Source organism: Sturnira hondurensis, unplaced genomic scaffold (genome assembly GCF_014824575.4).
Source record: "Sturnira hondurensis isolate 20B ecotype Veracruz unplaced genomic scaffold, ASM1482457v3 Scaffold0001872, whole genome shotgun sequence".
Lineage (NCBI taxonomy): Eukaryota > Metazoa > Chordata > Mammalia > Chiroptera > Phyllostomidae > Sturnira > Sturnira hondurensis.
The window spans coordinates 36604088-36630380 of NW_028074503.1; the positions used below are offsets into that span (position 1 = coordinate 36604088).

General features: G+C 41.5%; 1 protein-coding gene across 1 annotated transcript in view; it reads left to right on the top strand.

Moving 5' to 3' along the window:
- The window catches only part of DOK6 (docking protein 6), a 245924-nt gene that overhangs the window by 91474 nt on the left and 128157 nt on the right, over positions 1-26293 (top strand). Inside the window, exon 3 of the mRNA XM_037035647.1 lies at positions 305-419. Coding sequence (XP_036891542.1) covers positions 305-419 — 115 coding nt within the window. The remainder of the gene's footprint in view (positions 1-304; positions 420-26293) is intronic.

Consider the following 26293-nt stretch of genomic DNA (forward strand, 5'->3'; position numbering starts at 1 on the left):
CTGAGCTACACCAACCAGGAGGAGATACACTTTTAATAAAAGCACACAGTCCTTGCTTTCATGGAGCTATTCTTCTACATAATCTGAAGGCTATTGCAAAGTTCAGCTAACAATGACCAAAACTAAGGGCATGATGGATGACATTTTGTTTTCTTCTGTATTGTTTTTGGCTGCAGTTAATTAGAAAGGAGTACAAATGTCCACTGGAAAGGTGGATAAGAGAGGAATAACCGATCATTTTCTATAAGTGCACAGGTATACAGCATATACCGTACACTAAGTTAAAAAATATTTTTCTTCCAAGGTAACCGAACTGCACAACATCAAAAATATAACCAGACTGCCTCGAGAGACAAAGAAGCATGCGGTGGCCATTATCTTTCATGATGAAACATCCAAGACATTTGCCTGTGAGTCAGGTAAGCAATTATAGCCCCGTCTGCAGCTGGAGGAAAGTGCGCTGCTTCTGAGACAGGGCCCAGATGAATTGAGATGCACCGCAGAGGAGGATGGCTTGTTGTGATGAGAATGTGCCCTAGAAGGCTTTATTCAGAAGCTCAACAGAGTAGTTTTTACAGACATTTTTGGTGCTTGTTTATTATCGGTCGGTGTCTGGATTTTGCTCCCAGGTGGTCCGAGGACTGTTAAGGTTTCCGTTCAAGTTTGGAGATTTCAGGGAGCAGTGCCTGGGAGATGTCGTTAGGGCAAGGTTATGAGGTGCATTATGGTTCTCACCGGGTGCGGGAGGGGCGTTTGGCATGGCACTAACGAAAGAGCCTGGGGGAAGCGGGGTGCGGCGCAGCCTGTCCAGCCCCTTCAGAACAGAACTTAGAGCAATCGGTTACTTTCATGGATTCTCAAGCTGTAAAATAAATATATGACTGAATTTGAGTATCCCAGTTCATAGAGTATCGAGGCACAGGACGGCTTCTAGCTGGAACTTGCAGTATTTTTCATTTTGCAGTCCCTCTGATATATAATGTATTACTCATTACAGCTGTTTAAGAATTTTACTTAATGAAACAGCACATTCATTTTAGAATGGATGGAAGCAAAAAGCACTAAGGGTTTGAAAGATGTGAATTTAAAATAATTGCTAAGTGTTTAGGAGAAGAATTATTGAGTACTTAAAAAAAATGTCTGGAGATATAGTTAAAGTGTATGGAAGTCCATGCTACCAGGTTATATTATTCTAAAACCAGTAATGTCACTTTGCCTAAAGAAAATTGCTCACACCTCCACACCTACTCTTATCTCAGTTTTACTAAACAATGAGAATTTATCAGAGTGTCCTTCTTTCCTCGAAAGCTTCCTGCCTTTTGCTGTACTTTTCTTCACTTGTCATCTGACTCCATTTCATCACTTGAGGTGGGCTGTTTGGCATTGCACAGGAGTCTGTTACCTGGTATCGCAAATCCCTGTTCTGTAACAGGACTTCTCTCATCCTCGTCGGGATCATATTTTCATACATACAAATCTTTGTGTCTACTTCTCCTCTGCCTTCAAACTGTCTACAACCACATCACTGTTTTCTGAGCTCTGAAATAACGTCTTCTGTTAAAACCAGTGACACTCAGAAAATTGGTTTTCAAAAATAGACAGGATAATTTTCACTATTGATGGTATGCTTCACGTCTCGATGTTCACAACTGTTTTACATCTTTGACATTGTACTGAGCCATGTTGTGGAAACACAGGCAACTCTGGACTCGATTATTTGAGATAAGAAGGCTATATTGAATTATATTCCAACATAATTCAGAAATACATTTCAGAGTTGTAACCCACAAGTCTGAAGTTGAAACATTTAAAAAAAATTTTTAATTATTTATTTACTTACTTATTTTCACAGCAGTGATGGTGTCCTGGTTCATGTAAGGTTTTTGAGAAATGAAGGGCTCTTTGTTAAAAGAGAATGAGCTTAATTCCCAAGATAAGAATTTTTGGAGCCCTGGCTGGTGTAGCTCAGTGGATTGAGCTTGGGCCTGTGAACCACTTGATCGAGGTTCTATTCCCAGTCAGGGCACATGCCTGGGTTGCAGGCCAGTTCCCAGCAGGGGACACAGGAGAGGCAACCATACATTGATATTTCTTTCCCTTTCTCCTTCCTTTCCCCTCTAAAAATAAATAAATAAAAATCTTTAGAAAAAAGACTAGAATTTAAAAAAAAGAATTTCTGGAGAGGGAGCTAAAACTAGATCCAAAGATGAAGACAGAAGAATGTTTGTTTAGATTCGATTTATGTTAAAGCATTACTTGTTTGTTAAACCCCATATTATGTGATGATGTAATAGTGTGCTTGAAGCTAGTAATGAGTCACGTTTAAGAAACAATGGCACGACTTTTAAAGACTGTCTTCACGGCACGTGTCGGTGGGAGAAAAGAAGGCACTTTCAGGGAACTGGAGGACTTTTGCTTGCAAACGACAAGACTCAAACTATCAAGCAGTCGGGGACGTGAAAATCAAAACAGCAAGAAGATTCAAGCCAAGAGTGAACAGAGCCTTGACACCGATTACTAATGCAAACGCGGGTAAAACTGTAATTCTAGTAACGGCTCGTGGGACTGTGAACTATTTCAATGATGTTTTCAAGAATACTGGCAACCGTCGTGAAATAAATATGCATCCCCTTGACTCTGTGAACCTTTTCGGAACATACCCCATGTGCACCTGTGCGCCGGCACATGCGGATGTGGCTTTAAGCCCATTTTGTGTGATGACAACAGAATTAGAAACCGGCAAATGTCTGTAAAGAAAACCATTGAATAAGTTATGGTATCTTCTTATCCTAAAATAATATGCAATTGCTAGAACGCATTCTAATTAAACCAATTAACTTCATAGAAAATGCTTCTACGAAGTTCAGTTCTTCAAACAAAACAACTAGCAAAGAAGTATATACTGAATGGTCACATTTTGTAAAATAAGTAATGGGAGAGAGTTGTGTGTGCTTTAACACGTATCACCAGGGTAAGGGGAGATGATAATGAGGCAATGGAAAAGAAAGGTGAGGGGAAAGAAGACAAGCAAAACAGGAGAAGTAAGAAAATAGAATGAACAGGAGACAATACCCAGCATATAAATGTCGTATTTATGTATGGGGGAATGTGCGCTCATGAATAGATCCAGGTGTTTTAAGTTAGTCATCAGCAAAATGCTAATTAAAATTACAATGACATATTGGGGAGCCCCTATCAGAATGGCGAAAATGAAAAAAAATAGTAACACCTTCAAATGCTTGTGAGGTTTTAGAGAAACTAGATCATTCAGACATCACCGGTGGAAATACGAAGTGGTGTAGCCATTCTGGAAAATGTGGGGCAGTTTCTTGTGAGACTCAATATGCAGCTATCACAGAACCCAACAATTGCACTTTCGGACATTTATCTCAAAAAAGTGAAAACATGTTCATACCACACCCCTCTCCACACACAGACACACCCCTGCCCCCCCACACACACCTGTACAAAAGTGCTCACTGCAGCTTTCTCCATAATGGTGCCAAACTAGAAAGGACCCAGATACCTTGTGACAAATGGGGGTTCACTCCCATTGTGAAGAACTCCTCGGCCATAAAAGGAATAAATTATTGATCTATGCAGCGACCTGGATGAATCTCAAGTGAATTATGCCAATTGAAAAAAAAGCCAACCCAAAAGATTACATGCTTGCTAACTCAATCTATAACACCTGTGAGATGACAAATTTTAGAAATGGAGGGCTCATTAGTTGCTAAGGTTAGGAATGGAATTTGGGGTGTGGTGTCAGAGAGTATGAGGCCATAAAGGGGTCACATGAATTTCTATTGAAACTGAGTAGTTATCTTGATTGTAATGGTGCATACACAGACCTACACAGGTGATAAATTATATGGAATTTATAAACACACACACACACAAATAAGTACAAGTAAAACTGCAAACATCTAAATAATATCAATATCCTGGTTCTGATATTATACTATAATCTTGCAAGATATTACCATTGGGAGAAAGAGGAAAAAATGTACACAGATCTCCCTATAATATTTCTTATAACTACACATGAATCTGCACTTATCTCAAAAAAATAAAAATTAGACCTTTTATCTGTAATGTTATCTATGATGTATTTTTAAGTTAAAAACAGGGTAAGGAGAGAGTTGCAGGAAGAAAAGGTACTTGGTATATTCTCCTATGATAAAAAGAAATGGACAACAGCAAACAATGAAAATAATCCTAAACATCGACCTGTGTAGCTTGTATTTTATGAGCACAAAGAAACGTGCTCCAGTACCTATGTCCAGGTCCTGCTCCTGCTGCCATGGAGACCCCTGTGAGCGTCCCCCAGCTTCTGCACTCCCAGCACAAGCACCTCCCCCATCTCTTTTCCGTCCTGCCCCTCGTCTTACTTAGTGATTCTGCTCCACGTTCCACAGCACACTGAACTTGGACTTCCCATACCCCGTTCAAAAGCTCTCTACTCGGTCAGATTTGAAGCTCAATGCAGGCATGACCGTATTGTCCTTCTCACCCTGGAATTCCCAGTACCACAGTGCTGATAAGAATTTGTTGGCTTAGTGAATTCATGAATGAGTAAAATTTATATATAAGTTTTGTTATAATGACATATTAATCATACTCTTTTTACAAAGAGGTAGTTTCTTTTGGAAAACAAATTTTACCGGCTAATTGGGCATCATCATGGGGAAAATTATTTAAATTGCCAAATAACAGATTGCTGTGTTTGTGATAGCAGGGGCAGGGTGAGGGTAAATGAGCAATGCTGTGTGTGTGCATATGTGAGTGTGTGTGTGTGTGTGTGTGTGTGTGTGAACACCCATGACCCATCGGGACTGCTGCAATGACTCTGTGATAAAACATAGTGGAATACAAGTGAGAAATTCTGCATTTTGCCTCTTCCTTGAAAAGGAGTCCTGGTTTGGGGGGCAGGTGGGTCAAGCATGTTCAATCTCAAGTCGATGCCTAATAAATTAAGGAGCACATGGCCTAGATGTTGGAAACCCAGAGATAGGGTAATAGATCCTTCTCCCCTTCACCTAGAAAAGGGGAAAGAGGCAAAAAAGAGCTCCAGTGTTCTGTCTTTGTCAGTGTATGAAACCCCAAACTCATCCCCAAATAATTTAGGGTAAGATAAGTATTTAAAGTCTGGCAACCCAATTCATTTCCTAAAAAATTATTTGTGGCATTGAATTTATTCTCTAATATAATAAAGTTATCTTAATACTTTCTTCCATTTAAAATTTGCTGGGGCATATTTATGAAATTAATAAAATACCCAATATTAAAATGAAATATATTAGGCAAAACCCCCAAATTCTAACATATCCATACATTCATAATTATTTTTTAAGTTTTGCATAAGTATTGCCTTGTACCTGAAATACCTGAATATAAGTATATCACAGTTTGGTTTATTTTCATTATATCTCACAAATTCTCTATATTTCTGAGAGATATTGTTTTCTAGCATAACCTCACTTTCTCACAAATTTATCTTAGTCAATAAGATGTTTTTTTAATTTCTAAAACTATTACTGAGCCTTATAAGAAAGCATTTTTTTCACAGAGGATTCTCTAAGGTTTCTGCCTCTCAGGCTTCTCATAATCTTTCCCATAAGTCCAAAAAGGATTTAGCCAAAAATCCTTCTTAAATTTCAAATGACAGGTAATAGGCATGCACTTAAGCCTGCATTTTGATTAGCATTTTTATTATATATGCAATTACAAAACCTGTGTTTGTTCCCACCTGTGACCTAAAACCTGTAGACATTAGAAATAAACTTATTATTCGTCTTATTAATGATTTAGGCACTAGACAAAAATCTGTTCTTGGACATAGGTGAATGGAACTTAATGTGAACTCTAATTGCTATTCATGAATATTATAATAAAAAACATGTATATGTATACATAATATTAAGAAATACTTTGAACCATATGGGTTATTTAATTTTGGAAGGACTCAATTCATGCTTAAGAATGAGGGAAGGGTCCCTTGTATAAAGGTTCTAGACATCAGGCACTCACCCCAGATTATAGAACTGTTTTTTTGTCTCTGGTAATATAGCCAATTTAATAGGAGTAAGCCAGTAAAACAACTGATACATTTTAGTGATCATTTACTCATATAATCAAATACGACTTCAAATTCTATAACCCAAATAATAACTGCTTCACAACCAGTACAAAGGAAGAAATCAATCTTATTACATTTAAGGAGTCAAATTGTTACCATTGGACTAGCTAGAAAGAAAAGGGGAGCAAAAGGAACTAGACACCGAGTTTAATAAACTGGGAAACACAAGTCTGCCTGCTCAGTAAGGAAGCCGCAGCTTCACACCCCAGGGGATTGCAGCATTTCTCTGCCAGGAGAATTAAGGATTCTCACTTCCTCCCTCCAGTACCAGACTGCCTTTCCTTTCTCTCCATGCGGCTCTAGCAGTTGCACGGCCCGTGGCCGGGCAACTCCACAGGGGGCTGCAGGAGGGAGCCTGAAATGGGCTGCAGCCGGAAACACGTGCTGAGCTAACTGGAGGCTAGACTGGACTTTAATATGGAGCGGAACTCCGGGCAGGGGCCTTCATCCTGGCCCTACTAAAGGCAAGATTGGACATTTTTCATGCTGTGACAGATGGAGATGGGGCACTGGGAAGCCACGGGGAACCCCCTTAATTATACATCATCAATAACTATACCACAGAGCCACATCCTAAGGAAATTCTTTTCCATTACATACCACAAGAACCCCACTTCCACCGGTAATGGAATTAGAGTGTGACATTGGAAAAAATATTCACTGCATCTTCTCAGAGATGCACGGTCTGCAGATAAACACCATACTTCAGTTTCAAGTAATGTCAGTCAGCACTTTTGCGAGCAGTCCATTTACTTTGGGAATAATGGAAGACATTTCTGTTTACTGACTGTTCAGTACAAAAGAGAACTTGAACGAAGTTGGAACAACTTGTATTTCTAGCTGACTCAGTCACAGTGCAATAGAGTTGCTGGTTTGTAGCCATCTGCTTCTTAGCTACCCTGCTACGATTTGGAAGAAATTATAAAAAATACAAAAAAAAAGAATCTAGTGGCCTTATATGATCTGAAATGTGTTGGGATTTTGAGGTTATTTCTTTAGAAAGAGTGAATGCCATGTGGTAGTAACAGTATAATGAGACTTTAAATCTTTATTTTCAATTTTTTAATTTAATTTTTATTGTATTTTCCCATTACCTTTTAGTTCCTTTATACACCCACCCTCCAAGCAGTCACCACACTATTGTCCACGAGTGCTTGTTCCTTTTTTCTCCATCTCTCCATCCCCTAACGCCCCCACCCTGTCATCTGCTCAACATCTATGAGTCTGTTTCACTTGTTAGTTCTGTTTGTTCATTAGATTCCACATATGAATGGAATTTTGTAGTATTTGTCTGTCTCTGACTGGGTTATTTCACTTAGAATAATGTTCTCCAGGTCCATCCACACTGTCACAAAGGATGACATTTTCTTATTTTTTATGGTCAAGTAGAATTCCAATATGTGACTGTCCCATAGTTATTTTATCCACTCACCTATTGATGGGTCCTTGGGCTGCTTCCATATCTTGGTGATTATAAATTATGCTTCACTGAACATAGGGGTGCTTATGTTCTTTTAAATTTGTGTTTTGGGTTTCTTTGGATATAGTCCAAAAAGTGGGACCAAAATAAAAAGACAACCCATAGGATGGGATAATATAGTCACCGATACATCTGATAAAGGGTAAATATCCAAAAATTATAAAGTACTTACAAAACTCAGCACCAAAAAAAAATAAAAACCCAGCCTCATTAAAAAATGGGCAAAGGACCTGAGTAGATACTTCCCCAAAGAAGACATACAAATAGCCAATAGACATATGAAAAGATATTCAATGTCGCTAACCATCAGAGAAATGCAAATTAAAACCACAATGAAATACCATCTCATACCTTTCGGAATGGCCATCATCAATACATCAACAAACAACAAGTGTTAGCAAGGATGTGGGGAAAGGGGAACTCTTCTGCACTGTTGGTGGGAATAGACTGGTGCAGCCACTGTGGAAAGCAGTACAGAGATGCCACAAAACGTTAAAAAGGGAACTGCTTTTTGACTCAGAGATTTTAAATTTCTAACGCTCTTTGCAGACTCACATTGAATAACAATGCCAAAGTTTCGAGCGCAGCTCATCATGAAAAGATTAAATATTTGGCAAAATTTGGGCACAATTTTCAGGTTGACATGATAAACAAATCACAGCTCAAAATACTTTGAGCAAAACTTGAGAAGACTTGGTTACCTTGTGGTGTCCAGGTGCATGGGTGGCACACAGGTAAACAAAGTGGTCTGAAGACTCAGTCCCAGCTGGGCCGCCAAAGCATGCCTGGGGCGAGCTGACTCCACGTGGGTTGAATGTGGCTAGCGCACCACTCTTAACAGGGTTTCTTTGCCCTGGGACATCAGAAACAAAGAGGAATTAGTTCTTAGAAGAAAATATATAACCTGAACAATTAATCAAACTATAGGAAGAGGGACCGCCAGAACTGGAATTTATTCATAAACAATTGTGTACTTATTCATACATGTTTAAACTTCAGTCACCTCCAAACTATTCTCCATTTAATGCAGTACACCTATTGAGACACTTTTCCCACTGCTCAAAACATTGACTTTGATGGCCGACATTTAGTGCTTCTGCCATTTTTTGTTTCACCTCTTTCACATCAGCAAAATATTTCTATTGGAGGACTTTTTCATTCAGGAGGGAAAAAAATGTCTCTCAGGGCAAAACCAGGTGAATAGGGAGGTTGGGGCCCAGGGGCCATGCAGTTTTGGGTCCAAAACTGCTGAACTCTCAGCAGGGTGTAGACAAGTGCACTCATAAATCACCCATCATGAAAGAGTCTTCAGAAAAATTTACTGAGGCTGAACACAGCCTCTCACAATAATGCCAGCTGGTGCACTGATACAGATAGGTTCCTAGACACTCACCTAGTGGGAGAAGCCAGTATTATAAGCAGCCCACCCTCTAGAAGATAATTCCAGTTTGGGGGAGGTCCCCCCTTGTATATAGTTAAGTGCAACATGCATGATACTGATGTGTCCTGGTTTAATCATTCTCGAAAAACGAATAGCCTCTAGGCAGTGATGACTTGACAATACAACCCAGTACGTATGCCAAGGCGGCACTCCCTGCCCCTCACCTGCTCTCATCACCTCCAGCTGCTGTCGTCCAGCCGGGCTGCCTCTGCTGGTCCTCTGCCTGTCCTGTCTCGCAGTAAAATGTCACGGAACCCTTGTGCCCTTCCTCTGAGACAAGCAAGTAGATCCCCCCAAATGCATGAAGCACCAAAATAGTACTTTTAGAACTACTATTTGGGCAAGAATTTACAAAGTACTTTTCGAGTTATATGAACAATTAACATACATGAGCGTCAGCTGGAAAATGGTGTGATAGGGAGGTCTCATTCCTTATTCCTGTATATTAAGAAAATGTATTTTTGCTTTACTTTCAGAATTTACATGAAGAAATTACCTTTGATGTGTCACTCTAAAATTATACCATCTGCTCTTCTGTTATACAGAATCGTTCTAAGAAATCAAACTATGTATAATGGGGTGCCAGACTTTTGAAGTCTTTGATGCAGAGAGTTTGAATATTTTTATGGCAGGAAAAACTTTTATTTGAAGTGTTGAATGAGGGCTTAAAATGTGAATATTTTTCTTAAAGTAGTAACCTATCTCAGTAAACTAACAAAAATGTGTTTTTTATTTAAACTCTCTTAACATGTTTTAAACAATTATTGTTTAATAGTGGAGTAGACTTTGACACTGAATGTATTTTTTGCCAACTTATCCTTATATGTCTGTATATTTATAAAAGATTCACTATAAACAGAATAAGAAGAGGTCAAAATGCAAAATCCTTTGTACCACAAAATAAGTTTACAATAAAAAAAGTTTGTACTTCTGGCCAAGATGGCAGCATAGGTAGACACACTGTGCACAACTAAAAGAAGGACAACAATAAATTTAAAAACAAAAAACAACCAGAACTGCTAGAAAATCTAACTATGTGGAAGTCCGACAGCCAAGGAGTTAAAGAAGCCACATTTACCCAGACCGATAGGAGGGGTGAAGGCAAGGGTGGAGACAGGCAGCCAGGTAGAAAGCACTCTCGACCAGGTGGCAGCTGGAGGACCAGGTGGTCCCACATTCATGTGCAGATAAACCAGGAGGAACAACTCGGGAATGAACCAGATCCACAACCCACAGTTCCAGCGGGAAAATGAAACCTCAAGCCTCTAACTGCAAACACCTGTGGGAATTGAGGTGGCAGTGGGAGAAACTCCCAGCCTCACAGGAGAGTTCATTGGAGAGACCCACAGTGTCCTAGAATGTACACAAACGCACCCACCTGGGAATCAGCACCAAAGGACCCAATTCGCTTGTGGGAAGCAGGGGAAGTCACTGAAATCTGGCAGAGAGTGGAGCAAGCGCCATGGTTCCCTCTCAGACCCCTCCCCCACAGACAGCATCGCAACACAGCCACGTGGGTGGCCCCACCCTGGTGAACACCTAAGGCTCCACCCCTCACAACATAATAGGCATGCCCAGACAAAGAAATATGGACCAAATGAAAGAATAAAGTTCCCCCCAAAATACAAGTAATCAATGAAGAAATAGCCAACCTATCAGATGCAGAGTTCAAAACACTGGTCATCAGGATGCTGACAGAAATGGTTGAATATGGTGACAAAATAGAGGAAAAAGTGAAGGCTATGAAAAGTGAAGTAAAGGAAAATGTACAGGGAAGCAACAGTGACAGGAAGGAAACTGGAACTCAAATCAATGGTTTGGACCTAAAGGGAAGACGAGAATGAAGAAACAAGAATTTTTAAAATATGAGGAGAGGCTTAGGGACCTCTGGGACAACTTTAAATGTTCTAACATCTGAATCACCCAAGGGGGTCCCAGAAGGAGAAGAAGAGCAAGAAACTGAACACTTATTTGGAAGAATAACGAAGGAGAATTTCCCCAATCTGGCAAAGGAAATAAACTTCCAAGAAGTCCAGGAAACTGAGAGAGTCCCATGTGTTAAAAGAAGCACACACCAAGGCACATCATAATTACCCAAGATTAAAGATAAGGAGATAATCTTAGAAGCAGTAAGAGAAAAGAAGACAGTTACCTTTGAAGGAGTTTCCATAAGACTATCAGCTGATTCCTCAAAAGAAACTTTGCAGGCAAGAAGGGGCTGGAAAGAAGTATTCAAAGTCATGAAAGGCAAGGACCTACATCCAAGATTGCTCTATCCAGCAAAACAATCATTTAGAATGGGAGGGCAGCTAAAGTGCTTCCCAGATAAGGCCAAGTTCAAGGAGTTCATCATCACCAAGCCTCATCACCAAGCATCATATAACTTATTACATGAAAAGTTAAAGGGGCTTATCTAAGAAAAAGAAGATAAAAATATGAACAGTAAAATGACAACAAACTCACAACTACCAACAACTGAACCTAAAAAAACAAAACCAAAAAGGAACTAAGCAAACAACTAGAACAGGAATAGATTCACAGTAATAAGATCACATAAAGGGTTATCACCAGGAAGACGGTGCAAGGAGAATGGGGGAAAAGGCCTGGGAATGAGAAGCATAAATGGTCAGTACAAAATAGAGAAGTGGAGGTTAAGAATAATATAAGAAATGTAGAACTAGAGAATTTATATGTATGGCCCATGGACGTGAACTAAGAGGGGAAAGGAAGCAGCAGGGAGGGGGTGTGCAGGACAGAAGGAAATAAAGGGGGGGGGAATGGGCCAACTGTAATAGCATAACAATAAAATATATTTAAAGATTTTTAAGAGTTTGTAATGGGTTGAAGTGTGTCCCTCCACTAAAAGATTTTGTGGTCCCCACCCTTGTTACTTTATGCTACCAAGTCCAGCTGAGGTCATAGTTGATTAGGGTGACCCTACGTCCATCCAATGACTTATGTCTCTCTAAGAGAAAGGACAGGGGAGTTTGGGCCAGAGACACAGAGGAAACAGAGAGCTGTGTGAAGACGTAAGCAGAGACTAGAGAGCTGAGGCCAGGATCAGGAACGCCAAGGTTGCTGATATCCACCAGATGCCAGGAGAGAGTCCTGGAACAGACCAGGACTCACAGCCTCGCCCAGAAGCGCACTCTGCTGACTCCTGGATTTCCATCTCCCAGTTTCCCCACCAACAGAGAAGGGAGAGAATACATTACTGTTGTTTATTTTTTAAGATTTTTAAAATTTATTTTTAGAGAGGGGAAGAAAGAGAGAAAGAGAGGGGGAGAAACATCAATGTGTGGTTGCCTCTTGTATGCCCCCTACTGGGGACCTGGCCCTCAGCCCAGGCATGTGTCCCGACTGGGAATGAAGACAGAGACCCTTTGGTTTGAAGGCCAGTGCTCAATCCGCTGAGCCACACGAGCCAGGGCATTTGCATTGTTTTTAAACCACTCAGTTTGTGATCATTTATTATGACAGTCCCATTACTAATACAGAGCTCTTCCAAATTAGGCTTTAAAAACATGTCATTTGTGGAAGACTCTGAAGAGGTTTCAACAGGAAGGTAATGAGAAATATGGATTCCGTGTGCCAGTGTAAACCAGAAATGATGAAATTCCTCATGTTTTTAAAGCAGTTTGGGGATCAGGGCAGAAGAGTTGAAACAGCTGAGACAGGGCTGCAATTTGGACTTTGTCTGGAACACCGGTAGGGTGAATTAAAGTTCTTTCTTTTTTAAACTACAAAGTATTTATTCTTTCTGACTATCAAAGTGATATGGGCTTTCTGACTCCATAAATAAGGCTGACTTCGTGTCCTGAAAGTACTTAGAAATAAGTACTAAGTATAGTGTAACATTTAAATGTATAGCTCAACCCACACAAAAGCGAACACCCTTTGGAGAGGAGTGAATCGGAGCCCCGGGAACAGAGCTGATGGGAGGCAGTTGGACCTGCAGCTTTGGCTCAGCTCCGTCAAGAGTGTGGAACAAGGCTGCGTCTTCTCATGGTGACTGCTGGGCAGGGGACAGTGCCGTGGCTTCCAAAGGCTGGGGAGAGAGAACTGGGAACTCTCAGGAAGAAAGAATTAAGGAACAATATTCAAATGCCAGCAAAGAAAAGGAACTAAGAAACTCGCTGCTCTAGGCGAGGTTTCTGGGACCCTCCAGCACCAGCACTGCCTCACCGGCCTCCCTCTGCCGTCCTACCACCTCCGTGGGCCTGCACTTCGGCAGCCCTGGGATGTGTTTGAAGGACACAAGAAGGGCAGTTCTCCTTCAGCAACACGTGCCTCTCAGGATGCCCACGTGGAGCCTCTAAGACAGGCCTTTTCCCGCGATGATGGCCGAAGTCATAAGCCAACAAGTTAGAAAACAGACAAATGTCCGTGCAAGGGAGAATGCTGCTGTGGTTCTTGTAACAAAGAAAAGCGAATGAACTAAATCACTTACAGGAGTTACAACCGGTGATGTCACTTTTGTATGTATTGACTTGAAAAGCGGCAGGTTAAGTAAAAAATGCTGTTCTCAAAATATACCATAAGGTGAGCCCAATATTTTGAGCACACAGAAGCACACACACACAAATGCCCACGTCATCAAACATAACATACTGAAAATTCACATCAGTGACTTTGCCTATGTCAGGGAGTGTCGGCGAGGTTCTCCTTGTTTCTTCATAGTCTAGAAGTTGTTTAATTAGCATGCATTGTTTCATTATTTTATGTATCATTAAAACAGCGTCCATAGATAACAATCTAAATACTAGTATTACAAACACCCTGTGAACCTACCAACCACTTTAATAAATCAGTCAAATGTGGTAAAGTGTGAGTGTGCTTTTGTTAACAATTGTATCAGCACCCAGAATTGCATTGTAATGATCTGCATGTTTTATTTAGTAAACATTTGATTTATATTTATTTCTAGAAATCATGAGTTTTTTAACTTACTTTTGAAATTTATAAAAATGTATTCCATATTTAACTCTTTGACAAGTTGACATTTTTCCTCGTGGCCGTATTTGTGAACTTCTTCCCCTTTGATAAACATGGTGCTGGTTCATTTTACATACTTACAGGGCTGTACCTTGCTGTGTGTCTGATGGCTAAGTTACATTCTTAAAATGGCACTTACTCCAAGGTGGCATCCATCAGTACAGCCATATGTTCTTTTCCCTTAAACAATCAATAGAATTAGTTATTTTAACAAATATCCCTACAAAGTCATGGTCAAGAACATACTCTGGAGCCAGACTCCCTGAATTCAAATCTTCCCTGTGCCCTGATTACACCTCCATAAACAGAGGCAGAAACAATTTCCGCTGATGGGTTTATTATAAAATGTGATATCACAATAGCAAAGCCTAGAACATGTTACGCATTTGACAAATTATAGTTAATAGACGGTGGGGCAAAAGTAGGTTTACAGTTGTGAGCATACAATACACAGAGTTTATTCTCATATTATTACTATTAGTTATTGTGCCTTTTCCATATGAGCAACTGTGAAGTCACTTTTTCCCCACCCAGTATTATCACTGTTTTTATTTTAAGAGTCAACTCCCATTGGACACAGTGAAACCTTACCCTGAATAGACTTTTTAATCCATTTTCCTGTCACACCTAGGATTTTCACAACTACACTCATGGTTGAGACAGGTCTGTGAGGTTTTTTGCACTTTCCTAGCCAGACTTTGGTCTCAGGGTACTATCAGTGATCATAAAAGAAAAACAAGGTCCAGGTGTTCCTGGTTTTAAGTTCTAGAGCTGTTCAAAGAAATGAATGAAATACTAGTTTCATGTTGCTTTTGAAGCCATCATAGCCTCATACATTTTTGCGGGGCACTTCGTTTATGAACTGGGTGGCTTTCCAGGGCTTTTCACCTGCATTCTAGTGGTTTGTTTCTCTGGGAGCCTCGTCCATCCACCCTGAGTTTCAGATCGCTCCGTATCTCACCAGGAGAGACCACAGCCTCTGGTCTCCACTGCCTGGGTTCAAATGCCAGCATTTTAGTTCCCACATTTTAGTGGTGTGTTTAGTGCTGTGTTTGAGAAAGTGACTTCCCCTCCACAAACTTTGGCCTTGACATCTTTAAAAAGTCAAGTAGATAAAGTACTAAAATTGTTCAGCACTTGGTGGGATGACTGGAGCTTATTCCTTTTATTTGTATACATTTTCTCATTACTAATATTATGTACTTGTCTGCCTTTTTTAAAACTACTTAGAGTGTTTAAGAATATATATATATATATATTTTCCTGTCTTGTTTTAGGAAGGTTTTGGCCAGTGACTCTGAGGAAGCAAGAGGGCAAGTCCAGGATTGGCATGACATGCCTCAAAGTAACTGTAGTGGTTGACAGGAGTTCAAGCTGGGTGAGCACAAGAGCGAGGATGTCAAGGGCTCGTTGAGTTGGACTCTGGTAGAATCAATAGTGGACCAGTGGTCTCGATGGAGTTTGAAGGGTGTTGGGATCAAGATACTCAATGGAGTAAACCGGAAAGACAAGAAGGACTGGTCTGAAATCAAAGTGTGGAAGTAGTTTTAGTGAAAGATCTGAACTTGGGTTATTTGAAAATTTTTCTTACCAGAAATGGTTAATTCCTCCATAACAAAAGATGGTGCCTTGCACAGTAGATTCACACAAAACAGCTGTTATCCATCATATGTGTTGAAAGGGAAGAGATTACCTTAAAGTATATTGAAAATAATATAACTGAAAGTTCCTAATTTACTTCTTGTGCTGTGCTGGCTTCTTGGGAGGATGTGATTTTTACACACACACACACACAATACAGTGATCTAACTTTATAACTTGCCTACACTTCAGTACAGTAACAGACTAGGCATGAATTTCCCTTTTGAGGTTTTTAGTTTCAGCAGAGTTAGAGGCCAGAAACACATAGCACCCCCTGCGCCCAGCACTGCCCCGAGAAAGCCCAACCTCATCGGCTGCCCATTCATTTTCCAAAGTGCTCCCTTCTGTTTGGGTTTTTCAGGCCTGCTCCTTCTCATTAAACCTCCTTGCCTTATTTTTTATGACTTTCTGTAGCTATACAAGGAGGGAAAACAGAGACTAGAGAATTATATTTATGTCTCCAGTTTGATAACCTTTGTCTCCTGTGAATTCGAGCTTTTTATTATAGAAACACATCACAGTGACATCGTCAGGATTTATTGTTTCGATAACCATAATTTCCTAGGCAGAATATGTCACGAAGCTGCCTCTCAATGTCTGCCTCTGAAAGCATTTTCCTCTAGCGTGTCACTGGAAATGCCATGAAATGAGCAGTAGGGTGTTGTGTTTCAGGGCCCTGTTACCACTTGCTTCAAGCTATATGTTCCTGTCTTTAAATGTACTACTTCTAACAACATGGCTTCGGTTCACTAAATTGAACTGAATTTGTTTTTAAATAGTGAGGCAGATGTCAGCAGCAAATTAGATTTAATGCCAGTCACCACAGCCTCCTTAGATAAAGAGCTTGCAGGCATTGAATGGAAATTGCAGAATGGCACAAAGAAAATTGGCAGTTAGAGATCTGAGACACCGGTGGGCACACAAAAAGTGTCATTGTGCGTTAAGCTATCCAAATGTAAAAACTTAAAAAATATTATTGACCTTGAGACTGGTCCCCACTTGGGAATCTGAGGAATACAAGAATTTGTAGGAGTGTACCAGACTGAGAAGAGAAAAAGTAACTACTCCCGTCCATCACTACCTCTCCTAAATCACATGAAAGCAGAATAAACACTTTTGAGTCGGACCTGCCATTTCCCTATCTCCACCACACTTTTTTTAAGCACTGTAATAATGATTGTGGACACTTCATGTTATGTTCCAGGAAACTTCCTAGCATATGGAAACGGTGATAAAATCTACCTACCGTACAACTAGGAGAGCAAACCCAGCATAGGTGAGACTAAATTATTGAACATCTGTGTTGCCCAGATGCTCCTGGCTCATCACGCACATACACAAATTTACAAGATAGGTTATTTGTCTTCTAAGAAAGCAAAGCCGTGCGGGGCAGCGGGAACGGATGAACCCATACTATCGTGTTTCCTGCCCAGCCCTCTGTATCATGAACTCGTTGAAATCTCCTAGTCATTCTCATGAAGCCTATAAAAGGTTATTATTCCCATTTCAGAGGTGATAAAGTGAAGACAGACACAGAGGCTGCAATATGCACCATTCATAAGGGCGAGAGCCAGGATGTGAATTCAGAGCCTAGGGCTGTGAATTCCTAGCTGCGGTGCACGGGCACGCATACGCGTCTTCGTGTTTTCACCCGCGAAAGGGAGCGACTCCCGGTGCTCTGAGCAGCCAGACAGGAGAGATGGGAAGCTCCGGGCACCCAGCAAACCCACAGTGAGTGGGAGCTGCCGCCGCCGTTCGGCTCGCACAGCTGTGTCCTTCCTCAGTTCTTGATGCAGAGGAAGGTTCTGTGCCATTTCAATATTTGGGGAGTCCTAATGTTTAAGAAATCTGAAAACAGTTCAGAAAGGAGTTTGTTTTCTTTCCTGGCCCCTGAAATTCTTTTCCCCTTTCCTGAACCTCAGAGTGTAGAGATTCTATTACCACCGTCGCCGTCCTGTCCTCCCCAATCGGTTTTTCTCTCCGGGTGCCGAAACAGTTATAAATCATCATCATTTTTACTTCTGTCTCTGATCAGTATAGGAAGACAACTGCCTAATATATTTTGCAAATGTAGCAGGCTTCTGCAGCCCCTTCTATAACAAATGCTAGCAGCCAAGAAACAAGGCATTTCGAATTGCATTTATTTGTGTTCTGGACTCAGATTACAGGTTTTTCTGTAATCGGAGGAACCGTTCATGGAATCATAGTCCCTTCGTAAATGTTGTTTGGCGTCCCTTTTTGTGAATGTAAGATCTCTCCCTTTAATCAGTGGACCGTCCCATTGGATCGCTATACCACATGCAACTAACCTGACAAAAGCTTAGCCAGGGATGAATTTCATGAGAGCATCACTTTTTTAATTCTTTTTCTTTATCTTTTTGTTTTTGCATTTCCATGTCCATTGTATTTTTATTTTTTTAATGTTGTTCAATTACAGTTGTTGCCATTGCTCCCCCATTGTGCTCCCCCTGTCCTACCCACCCCCACTTCCCACATTCAATCCTTCCCCCTGTCCCGCCATTGTCTTTGTCCGTGGGTCCTTTGTACGTGTTCCTTGACTTGACCCCTCTCCTTGTTTCCACATTATCCCCCTCCTCCCTCCCCTCTGGTTGCTGTCAGTCAGTTCTTTATTTCCATGCCTCTGGTTCTATTTTGCTCACTTGTTTGTTCTTATTTATTTTCTTTTTTTAAAGATTTACTTATTTATCTTAGAGGGGAAGGGAAGGAGAGAGAGAGAGAGAAATATCAATGTATGGTTGCCTCTCGTGCGTCCCCCACCAGGAACCGGGAACTGGCCTGCAACCCAGGCATGTGCCCTGACTGGGAATCGAACCGTGATCATGTGGTTCACAGGCCTGCGCTCAATCCACTGAGCTACACCAGCCATGGCTGTTCTTATTTATTTTCTTATGTTTCAATTACAGTCTACATTCAATATTATCTTGTATTAGTTTCAGGTGTACAGCGTAGCGGTTAGCCAATCATATACTTGACAAAGTGTTCTCTGTGATATTTCCAGTACCCACCTGGCACCATACATAGTTTTTATGATGTTATTGGCTATATTTTCTATGCTGTACTTTATTTTGTAAAAATAAATGACTATTTTGTAACTAACAATCTGTACTTCTCAATTCCTCACCTTTCCCCCCCATCTCCCTAAACCCTCTCCCTTCAGGAAACCATCAATCTGTTCTCTGTATCGACGAGTCTGTTTCCGTTTTATGTGTTCATTTATATTGTTCTTTGGATTCCACACACGAGTAAGATCATATGGTGTTTGTCTTTCTCTGACGGACTTATTTCACTGAGCGTAATGCCCTCTCGGTCCATCGGATTCTTTTTAGGGGCCATATTTTCAGTTTAATTAACCGATTCCTACGTTTATTTTTTTCCTTAACGGTGCCATTTTCATTTGTCATTAAATTTAGAATGAATCTTGGCTTCCGAATCACTTCATCGTCCAGGCTAGACACCCCAACTGGCGTGTGTAAAGTAGTGTTTTCGTGCATCCTTTTACTCTCTGCCAATCTTATTAAATGCGGTCTTTCTTTCCCCCATCTGTTTTTCTGAACATTTTTGAAGATCAGTTTTATTTTAAAGCTTCTATATATCCCACTCCACTGGTGTCTGGGTATGTTCTTGTTTTTTAAAGGCTGCTTTCAAAGTCATTATTAAAATCCACTGAAAGCTGGTGCACATTCTAGAAACACTCGATGAGGCAGCTCCAGAGAAGATCTGAAAACTGGTTTTCTTCCACTTCTTCTAGCATTTTCTGTGTCCTTAGCACATAGGTAAATGCCCGGAATGCCATTTCAAAGGCTATAAAACAACACCATAGGTGACCTAAGAATGTAGTAAAACTCTTTATTACTGTGAAGACCAAATCAGAATTCACTTAAAGGTCACAAGTTGTACTTGTTTTATTACATTTTCATGAGTCAAAATCCTGAGAGGAGCATGTTTTATGGCCGGAGGGTAAGTTTGTTTGATAATTTGTCAGAGAAATAAAATCTATGGCATGATCAAGTTCCCAGCTAGCATATCTCAGAAGGGTGATTCACCTTAAATTGTGTGGATTGAAACTTCTGCTCTTAAGAGTAAATTTTATAGCTGCTCATACAGTTAATGAGGGCTGGTCTGCACCCAGGCAACCCTGCAGTCAGACTCATTATGTCTGCTATTGATCATAAATATTTATCTTTGTTTTACAGCTATAAGATGGGCATGTTCACATGTGTGAGTTCAGATCCTGAAGCTGGGGAAAAGGGTTCCAGGGTTCCGAAGTACTTTTTAAAGCAGGAATCTCAATTGCTTCAGAAGAGATTCAAATCACTTCACTGTTTCCTGTGTCAGCCACATTGTAATTACTACTGAGGGTATTTGTTTTGGGACCAAGCCCAGGACTCAGAATTCACACAAAATATTTGAACTCTGTTAAAAATGTTCATAGACTCAGGCTCAGTGATTTTAAAATTGTTTAACTTTGCTTCAAAACTTTAATTTATAAATGTCATCTCTATGAAAATGAAGTCACGAAGGGGAAGTTGATAGGTCAATGTTTCCATGGGTGGAGTTAAGAGAATTCTGAGACAGGGAGTAGGGAGCTGCCGCTCCGTGTCTATATTCCTGGACCAAGTCAAGGTCAACCTTATATTGAGATGCATATCCAAGGTGCATCTAACTTCAGATAATTCCTGATTCTATTGTTCACTCCTAAGCAGGAAGACATATTAATGTCACCCGTCACTTTAAATCTCTACTCATCCATTTACTTTTCTGATTACCAGAAAAAAGAGAACATATCCATCTTCCTGCATTTCCCTGTTTTTATTCATTCATTCCAAATCATGTATTAAATGTCAACCATGTAAAGACTTGGTTCATGGCATTAAGGACACAGCTGTGAACGAGCAGAGAAATACAGGTGTCTGCAGAGAGCTCACACTCCAGTGGAAGGAGATGGAAAATATGCACAACACAGGAGTAATATGTTTACCAACTTAGTGCTACATGTCGCCCAGAAAATTGGTGGGAGTGGGGAAAATCGGTCTAACCCACAGCAAAAGTAGACTCGCCCTTATTGTCACAACAGGAGCGAGACACCAGGGAAGGTGGGTGCCTTCCCTTCCCCAGAGCCTGGAAGACAGGATGCTGCCTTTCTTCGGGGTGATGCGTCAGAGGGGGGCTCCCGGGTCCTTTGTGGGTGATAACACCGGCAATAGGGCCCATGAAAAGGATTCCCATGTCCAAGGGGCAGACTAAATGCCCTAATGGGGGAACTGGATGACAAAGGGGAAGGATCAGCCAAAGACCGTGTATACCACCTGCAGACACAGACAACAGTGTGGGGGTGGCCAGGGGAAGGTGACCTGGGGGCTGGGTGGAGAGGGCAAAGGGGGAGTAATGGGGACATCTAGAATAGTATCAACAATACAAATAAAGAAAAATAATAAAGTAAAACTATAAAAAAGAAAGGCAAGGAAGAGGAGGGATCGCTCTGGTTAGGCCATCTGGACTACTAGGTGATGAGGTGGGGCTGAGGTGGGGGTGAGCGGAGGTCAGAGCCCCAGAGCCTGGCTGAGGGGGCTGGTGAGACTCCTGGTCACCTTAAAGACCTGGGCTGGTGAGATGGGCAGGGCATGGAGCCTTGCCACGTGGTGCTCTGGTTCACTTTTCTACAACTGAGAAAAGGACCCAAGATCAGAAAGGGAGACAGAAGAAGGGACAAGACAAACTGAAGTAGAACCGGGGGATGGAGGGGGGACAGTGGCAGATAAGGGGGGAACCTCCCATGACAACGTGCCAAAAGCCTACAGCCGACGCAGTCTCTGTTGACAGTCTGGAGGGGGAGACAGACACTGCAAACTGTTGGCAGACACATTGCACCAAGTCATCAGGGCAGATCTGCACAGTGCATTGGAGGGAGTTCGTGATACTTTGTAGAGAATTAAGCTTCCTAAACTGTAGATGGTCTTCAAGCACAGATTCATGGCTGTCGAAGCAATCAAGTAGCAGGTTGAAGAGATTTAACAGAACCCCAGTAACTTAATGGAGTTTAGACTTGGGACAGCACTCTTACGGATAATTATCCACAACATTCATTTGTATGTAAAATATAGAGCTGTCACTTCATAAAACTACAAAGTAGAAGAATCTAAGATGCGCATTCTGCCCTTGACAAGAACTTTTACATAATGGCCCCCAAATTCGTCTCCTAAAACAATTCCTGCAGAATCAGTTTTAACTTTGACTGTCAGTGAGCAGCATGGCGATTTATGGCACCGAATTTGAAGAAATTTGTGTTACGCTGGTGTGTCTGCAAATCGCCTTCTGTAGACTGTTAACTTTTTGTACATTTAATGGATCTTAAATGAGGAGAGGATGGCTGAGTGACCAAATGTTTGAGGAGTTCTGGATTAAGCAGAGCTGAACAATTTTTTTTATTATAGAAATACTCCACACAATTAATGTGCTATGGTGAGCCACGCCTCTCTAGGAGAGGGGCATTTCCCAAACATGTATTAGACTGTGGTCTCTCCTCTTTTTTTAAACTCTGACTATATTTCAAGTTCTGTAGAGACACATAGAAACAGTTATTACGTGTATTGGTGTGAGGGTGGCTTGGGCACTGGTCTAACTAAATACGAGAGCAATTGACACCTCATGGAGAGAAGTTTCTCAGATGGCTTGAAGCAGGACTTACTGGCACCAACGAGTTAATTGAGGTCAGCCAGGCAGTCTCTGGGCAATATGCAAGCACACACATGAAGGTTAAGTACAGGCTTATCCGCAGACCAGAGGGTGCCTCGCCCCGGTTGGAGGGATGGTCCCATAGGAGTAGAAACCCCTCCAGTTTCTTCCCAAAGGCTGAAACATTTTCCATCAGAGGGGAGGTTGGGGCTCCGCCAGTGTGAGCACCATGGCTTCTGCCAGATTAACCGGGCAGCTGTTCTGAGAGTACGCAGGCTGCTCTGAATCCTTGCAGTAGCTTCATGTTTACAGACTTGACGGCCTGGCTCCCCTGGAGCGCCGCAGAAGGCTGGTGTGGTCTTCAGGGGCACGGCAAGGGGTGAGCTCTCCATAATTAGCTCAGTGCATGAGAGCTCAGATGGAAGTTGGCTGAATTTAGAATAAGATATTAAATGTGATTATTGCTGGTGTTTTTCATCATACTAGATGTCCATATATTAAACTCGTTACTGGCATTTTTCACAGCCCGCATCCGGCCCTTGACTGAAAGAGCGGCAGCGCCGGGACCTTCCCCCCTCCTTCTCGCTCCCTGCATTTGTCCTTCTTGGTGAGAGAGGAATTTGTGGTATACATGTATCTGAACGTTAATCTATTAAGACGTGGAATAAAAGACCTTTCCCGGTTGGCACTGGGGAAGTAGCTGATATTTTTTTTTTATGTCACCAGCCACAATTTCCCACCAGCGTCCTTGTCCTGCGTGTGCTCTCATTTGGGGTGGCCGCATGGTGACAGCTCTTCCCGTCACCTGGGAGACTAGAACTAAGAATTGCTAAGGCATTAGACACCGTATTTTGCCATGTATAATGCACACCCATGTTGCTGGCCTGCACTTTCAGGGGAAAAGTCTTTCATTTTAATTTTTTAATTCAATTATTCATTTGTATTTAGATACTTCTTTTTTGTATTATAAGGGAATGTTAGCATTTATTTCTGAACATATTATGCTACAAGAAATTCTATGTAACAAATCATTACAAAACACAAGAACACACAGAGGTATTTCATGTACTCCCCGTATAAAATGCACACCCTTATTTTTCCCTCAAAATTCTGGGCAAAACAGAGCACATTACACACGGCAAAATGCACATCGTGACAACATGGCAGTGAGGAAAACAGTGGTGCATTTCAAGGGAAGTTGTGGACATCCTGTCCCTGTGGAGTCAGCGGTTGGTACCCATCACTTCCACCCTGAAGGACCAATCCAGGGCGTGGGTCATCAGGTCTCTGCGTCTGAGCTCACAGCCTCCTCCGTCAACCCCAGTCTTCAGACTGCCTTCGGCTCTGCCGCCACGTCCGGAAGAAACGGCGGCACACAGCTGACTCTGCATTTGGTAGCTGTGTTTCGCGGTTTCCCTACTCACTCCGCAGGAAAACCTGGGATGTGACGCAAGCCTACTTTGCACACTATGCAAACAGCAAGTTTTCAGAAAAGAGCGAACCCTGATCGTGTTAAAGGAGACGTTTCAGAAACCACTGGCGAAGGGACTCCCCGGGTTTCTCGACTGTGGTGCTCTCTTGATTATGCCGTAGTCTTGGGAATGGAGAAGCAAAACCAAAAAAAGATGGCCCGCCTTGTCAAATTTTAATTCCTATGGACTTTTAAGAAACATTTAGTAACATTTATGTTTAAATGTATTTTGCTTTAAAACTTTCTGCACAAGTGAAGAAAGCTGTGTATTTCTTCACAGTCTATCATTTATTATTCATGAAATCGGAATACAAATAGACTGTCAGAATCTAGCCAGAGGGCTGAATTTAGACTAAGAGGCTTGCTGATGCCATAAAGTGCTAAAAAATTGAAATCAAAATACTGGGGGGTAAATATACAGTCCGTCCCAAGGGAGTGTCCCTGAGTTTCGCTAAGCGTTAACCATCGTACTCATTTCTGTTTCCCCGGATCCAGGAATTATTTTGGATTTCTTTGTTCTCTGTTGAACGGTGAAATTACACTCTAAGGCCCGGACTGCATTGTACATTACAGATCTTTACTGAATTCCAATGAAATGCTTGCGTGGAGTGCTTTGGGTGTTGCTGAACACTTTCTGTGTTATTCAGAAAAAATGTAAATGAATTGGCCTTTTCTTACAATAGTTTCTTAAGGCGGTAAGAAGTAAATGCCCCCAAGTAATAGTCAATGTTTAGAAATGTAAATAACCGAAGGGTAGCATAGAAACGAGAGGAGTCAGCTCAGATTCTTTCGGATTGTTTCCTACACAGCGACCAGGATGTTACAGTCACTGTGGAATCAGGAAGCATTGCTTTGCCAGAAAGCCGTTCCTACTCTAATCAAGTATCTCCAGCTAAATCTACTTTGGGGGGCGGGGGGGGCGGGGGGGGGAAGCAGCTCTCATCTTTTCCTTTAAGCACATTACAAGTATCCCTCCTGAATCAAGGACCAACTAAGGAAATATGCACAAAACAAAGACTACCTGAGAAAACTTGTTTTCTAGTCCTCTCGTTAGAGAGGATGTAATTATGTATAAAGCCAGTGTCTTCAGAGGTGGCTGGATTCCCTAGAGAAAGGCCAGCCAACAAGAGCCTGACAATAATTTGTAAGTGGAACCTGAGGCAATGACAGGTAATGCATGACTTGCTGAGCCCACAAGACCAACCCTGAGTAACAGGTCAATTGACTGTACCCAACTTGAAACACCAGCTTTCATCACCTTCGGTCACTGCTCCGTCTCAGTGTGGCCACGCGGGTCATGGGAGCCCTGCGTCATCTCTCACACAGGCTAACGTTCCGACCACCCTGCCCATCACCCCACCCCCAGCACCAGCAGGCTCCCTTTCTGTCACTGGACTCACCCCCCCAATTCACTAGACATGTAGCTAGAATGCGTTACAGATTATTCAGACACAGATGTTTGATCTTCGAGAAAAAACAGGCACATTATCATGAAAAAGCAGACTTGCTTTATTTGTCTTAGGAGAACATATTGTCCCTGCCATAGACTGTAGAACCCTCAATAATGGAAAACTGAATATAATCTATAACGTAATCAACACTTGAGCACCTTGGTGTGTGGGGGTGGGGAAAACTTCTGTGTGTTTTCTAGCCTTTTATTTTTTTAAGATTTTGTTTATTTATTTTTAGAGAGTGGGGAAAGGGGAGAAAGAGAGGAAGAGAAACGTCAATGTGTGGTTGCCTTTTGCACACCCCATACTTGGGGCCTGGCCCACAACCCAGGCATGTGCCCTGACTGAGAATCGAACTGGTGACCCTTTGGTTCACAGCTCGCGCTCAATCAACTGAGCTACACCAGCCAGGGCTGTTTTCTAGTCTTTCAAAATATGTATCTTCATCTTTGTGCTGTGAACTCTCCATCTGAGACCTAGAAAAGTGATTAGAATTCCTAAACATCCTGTGTTCAAATGTTTTTTCTTTAAAATGTTACCTAAATAATGATGTAATTCTAGGATTAGGGTATTCTATTGGCTCAAGGGATATTCTTTGTGTAGAAATACTGTATACAGGATGGCAGCTGGGACCATAGACTCTCATAGGTATAAATGTCACATATCGAAGTCACCTGGTGGCCTCTGACCATGGAAGTGGTGTTACCAGCAGGTGTCATCCTCTTACCTGGTAGCCAAGTATTCGAAAGTAAGCTCTCCCTAGACCTATTTTTCAATATTTAGACATCTACCATTTCAGTATTCTATTTTAAAATAATGTATGTTGATAAATTTAAAACTACATACAGTCTACAAATTCCCACACCATAAATAGAAAAAGAAGCACCATTCGGTGCAAAAGAAGTAAATGTTAGAATCCATTTAATTCAAAAAGCAGCAGGGGTCTAACATTTTGTTTCTCCTAATTCTGCTTATAAGACAT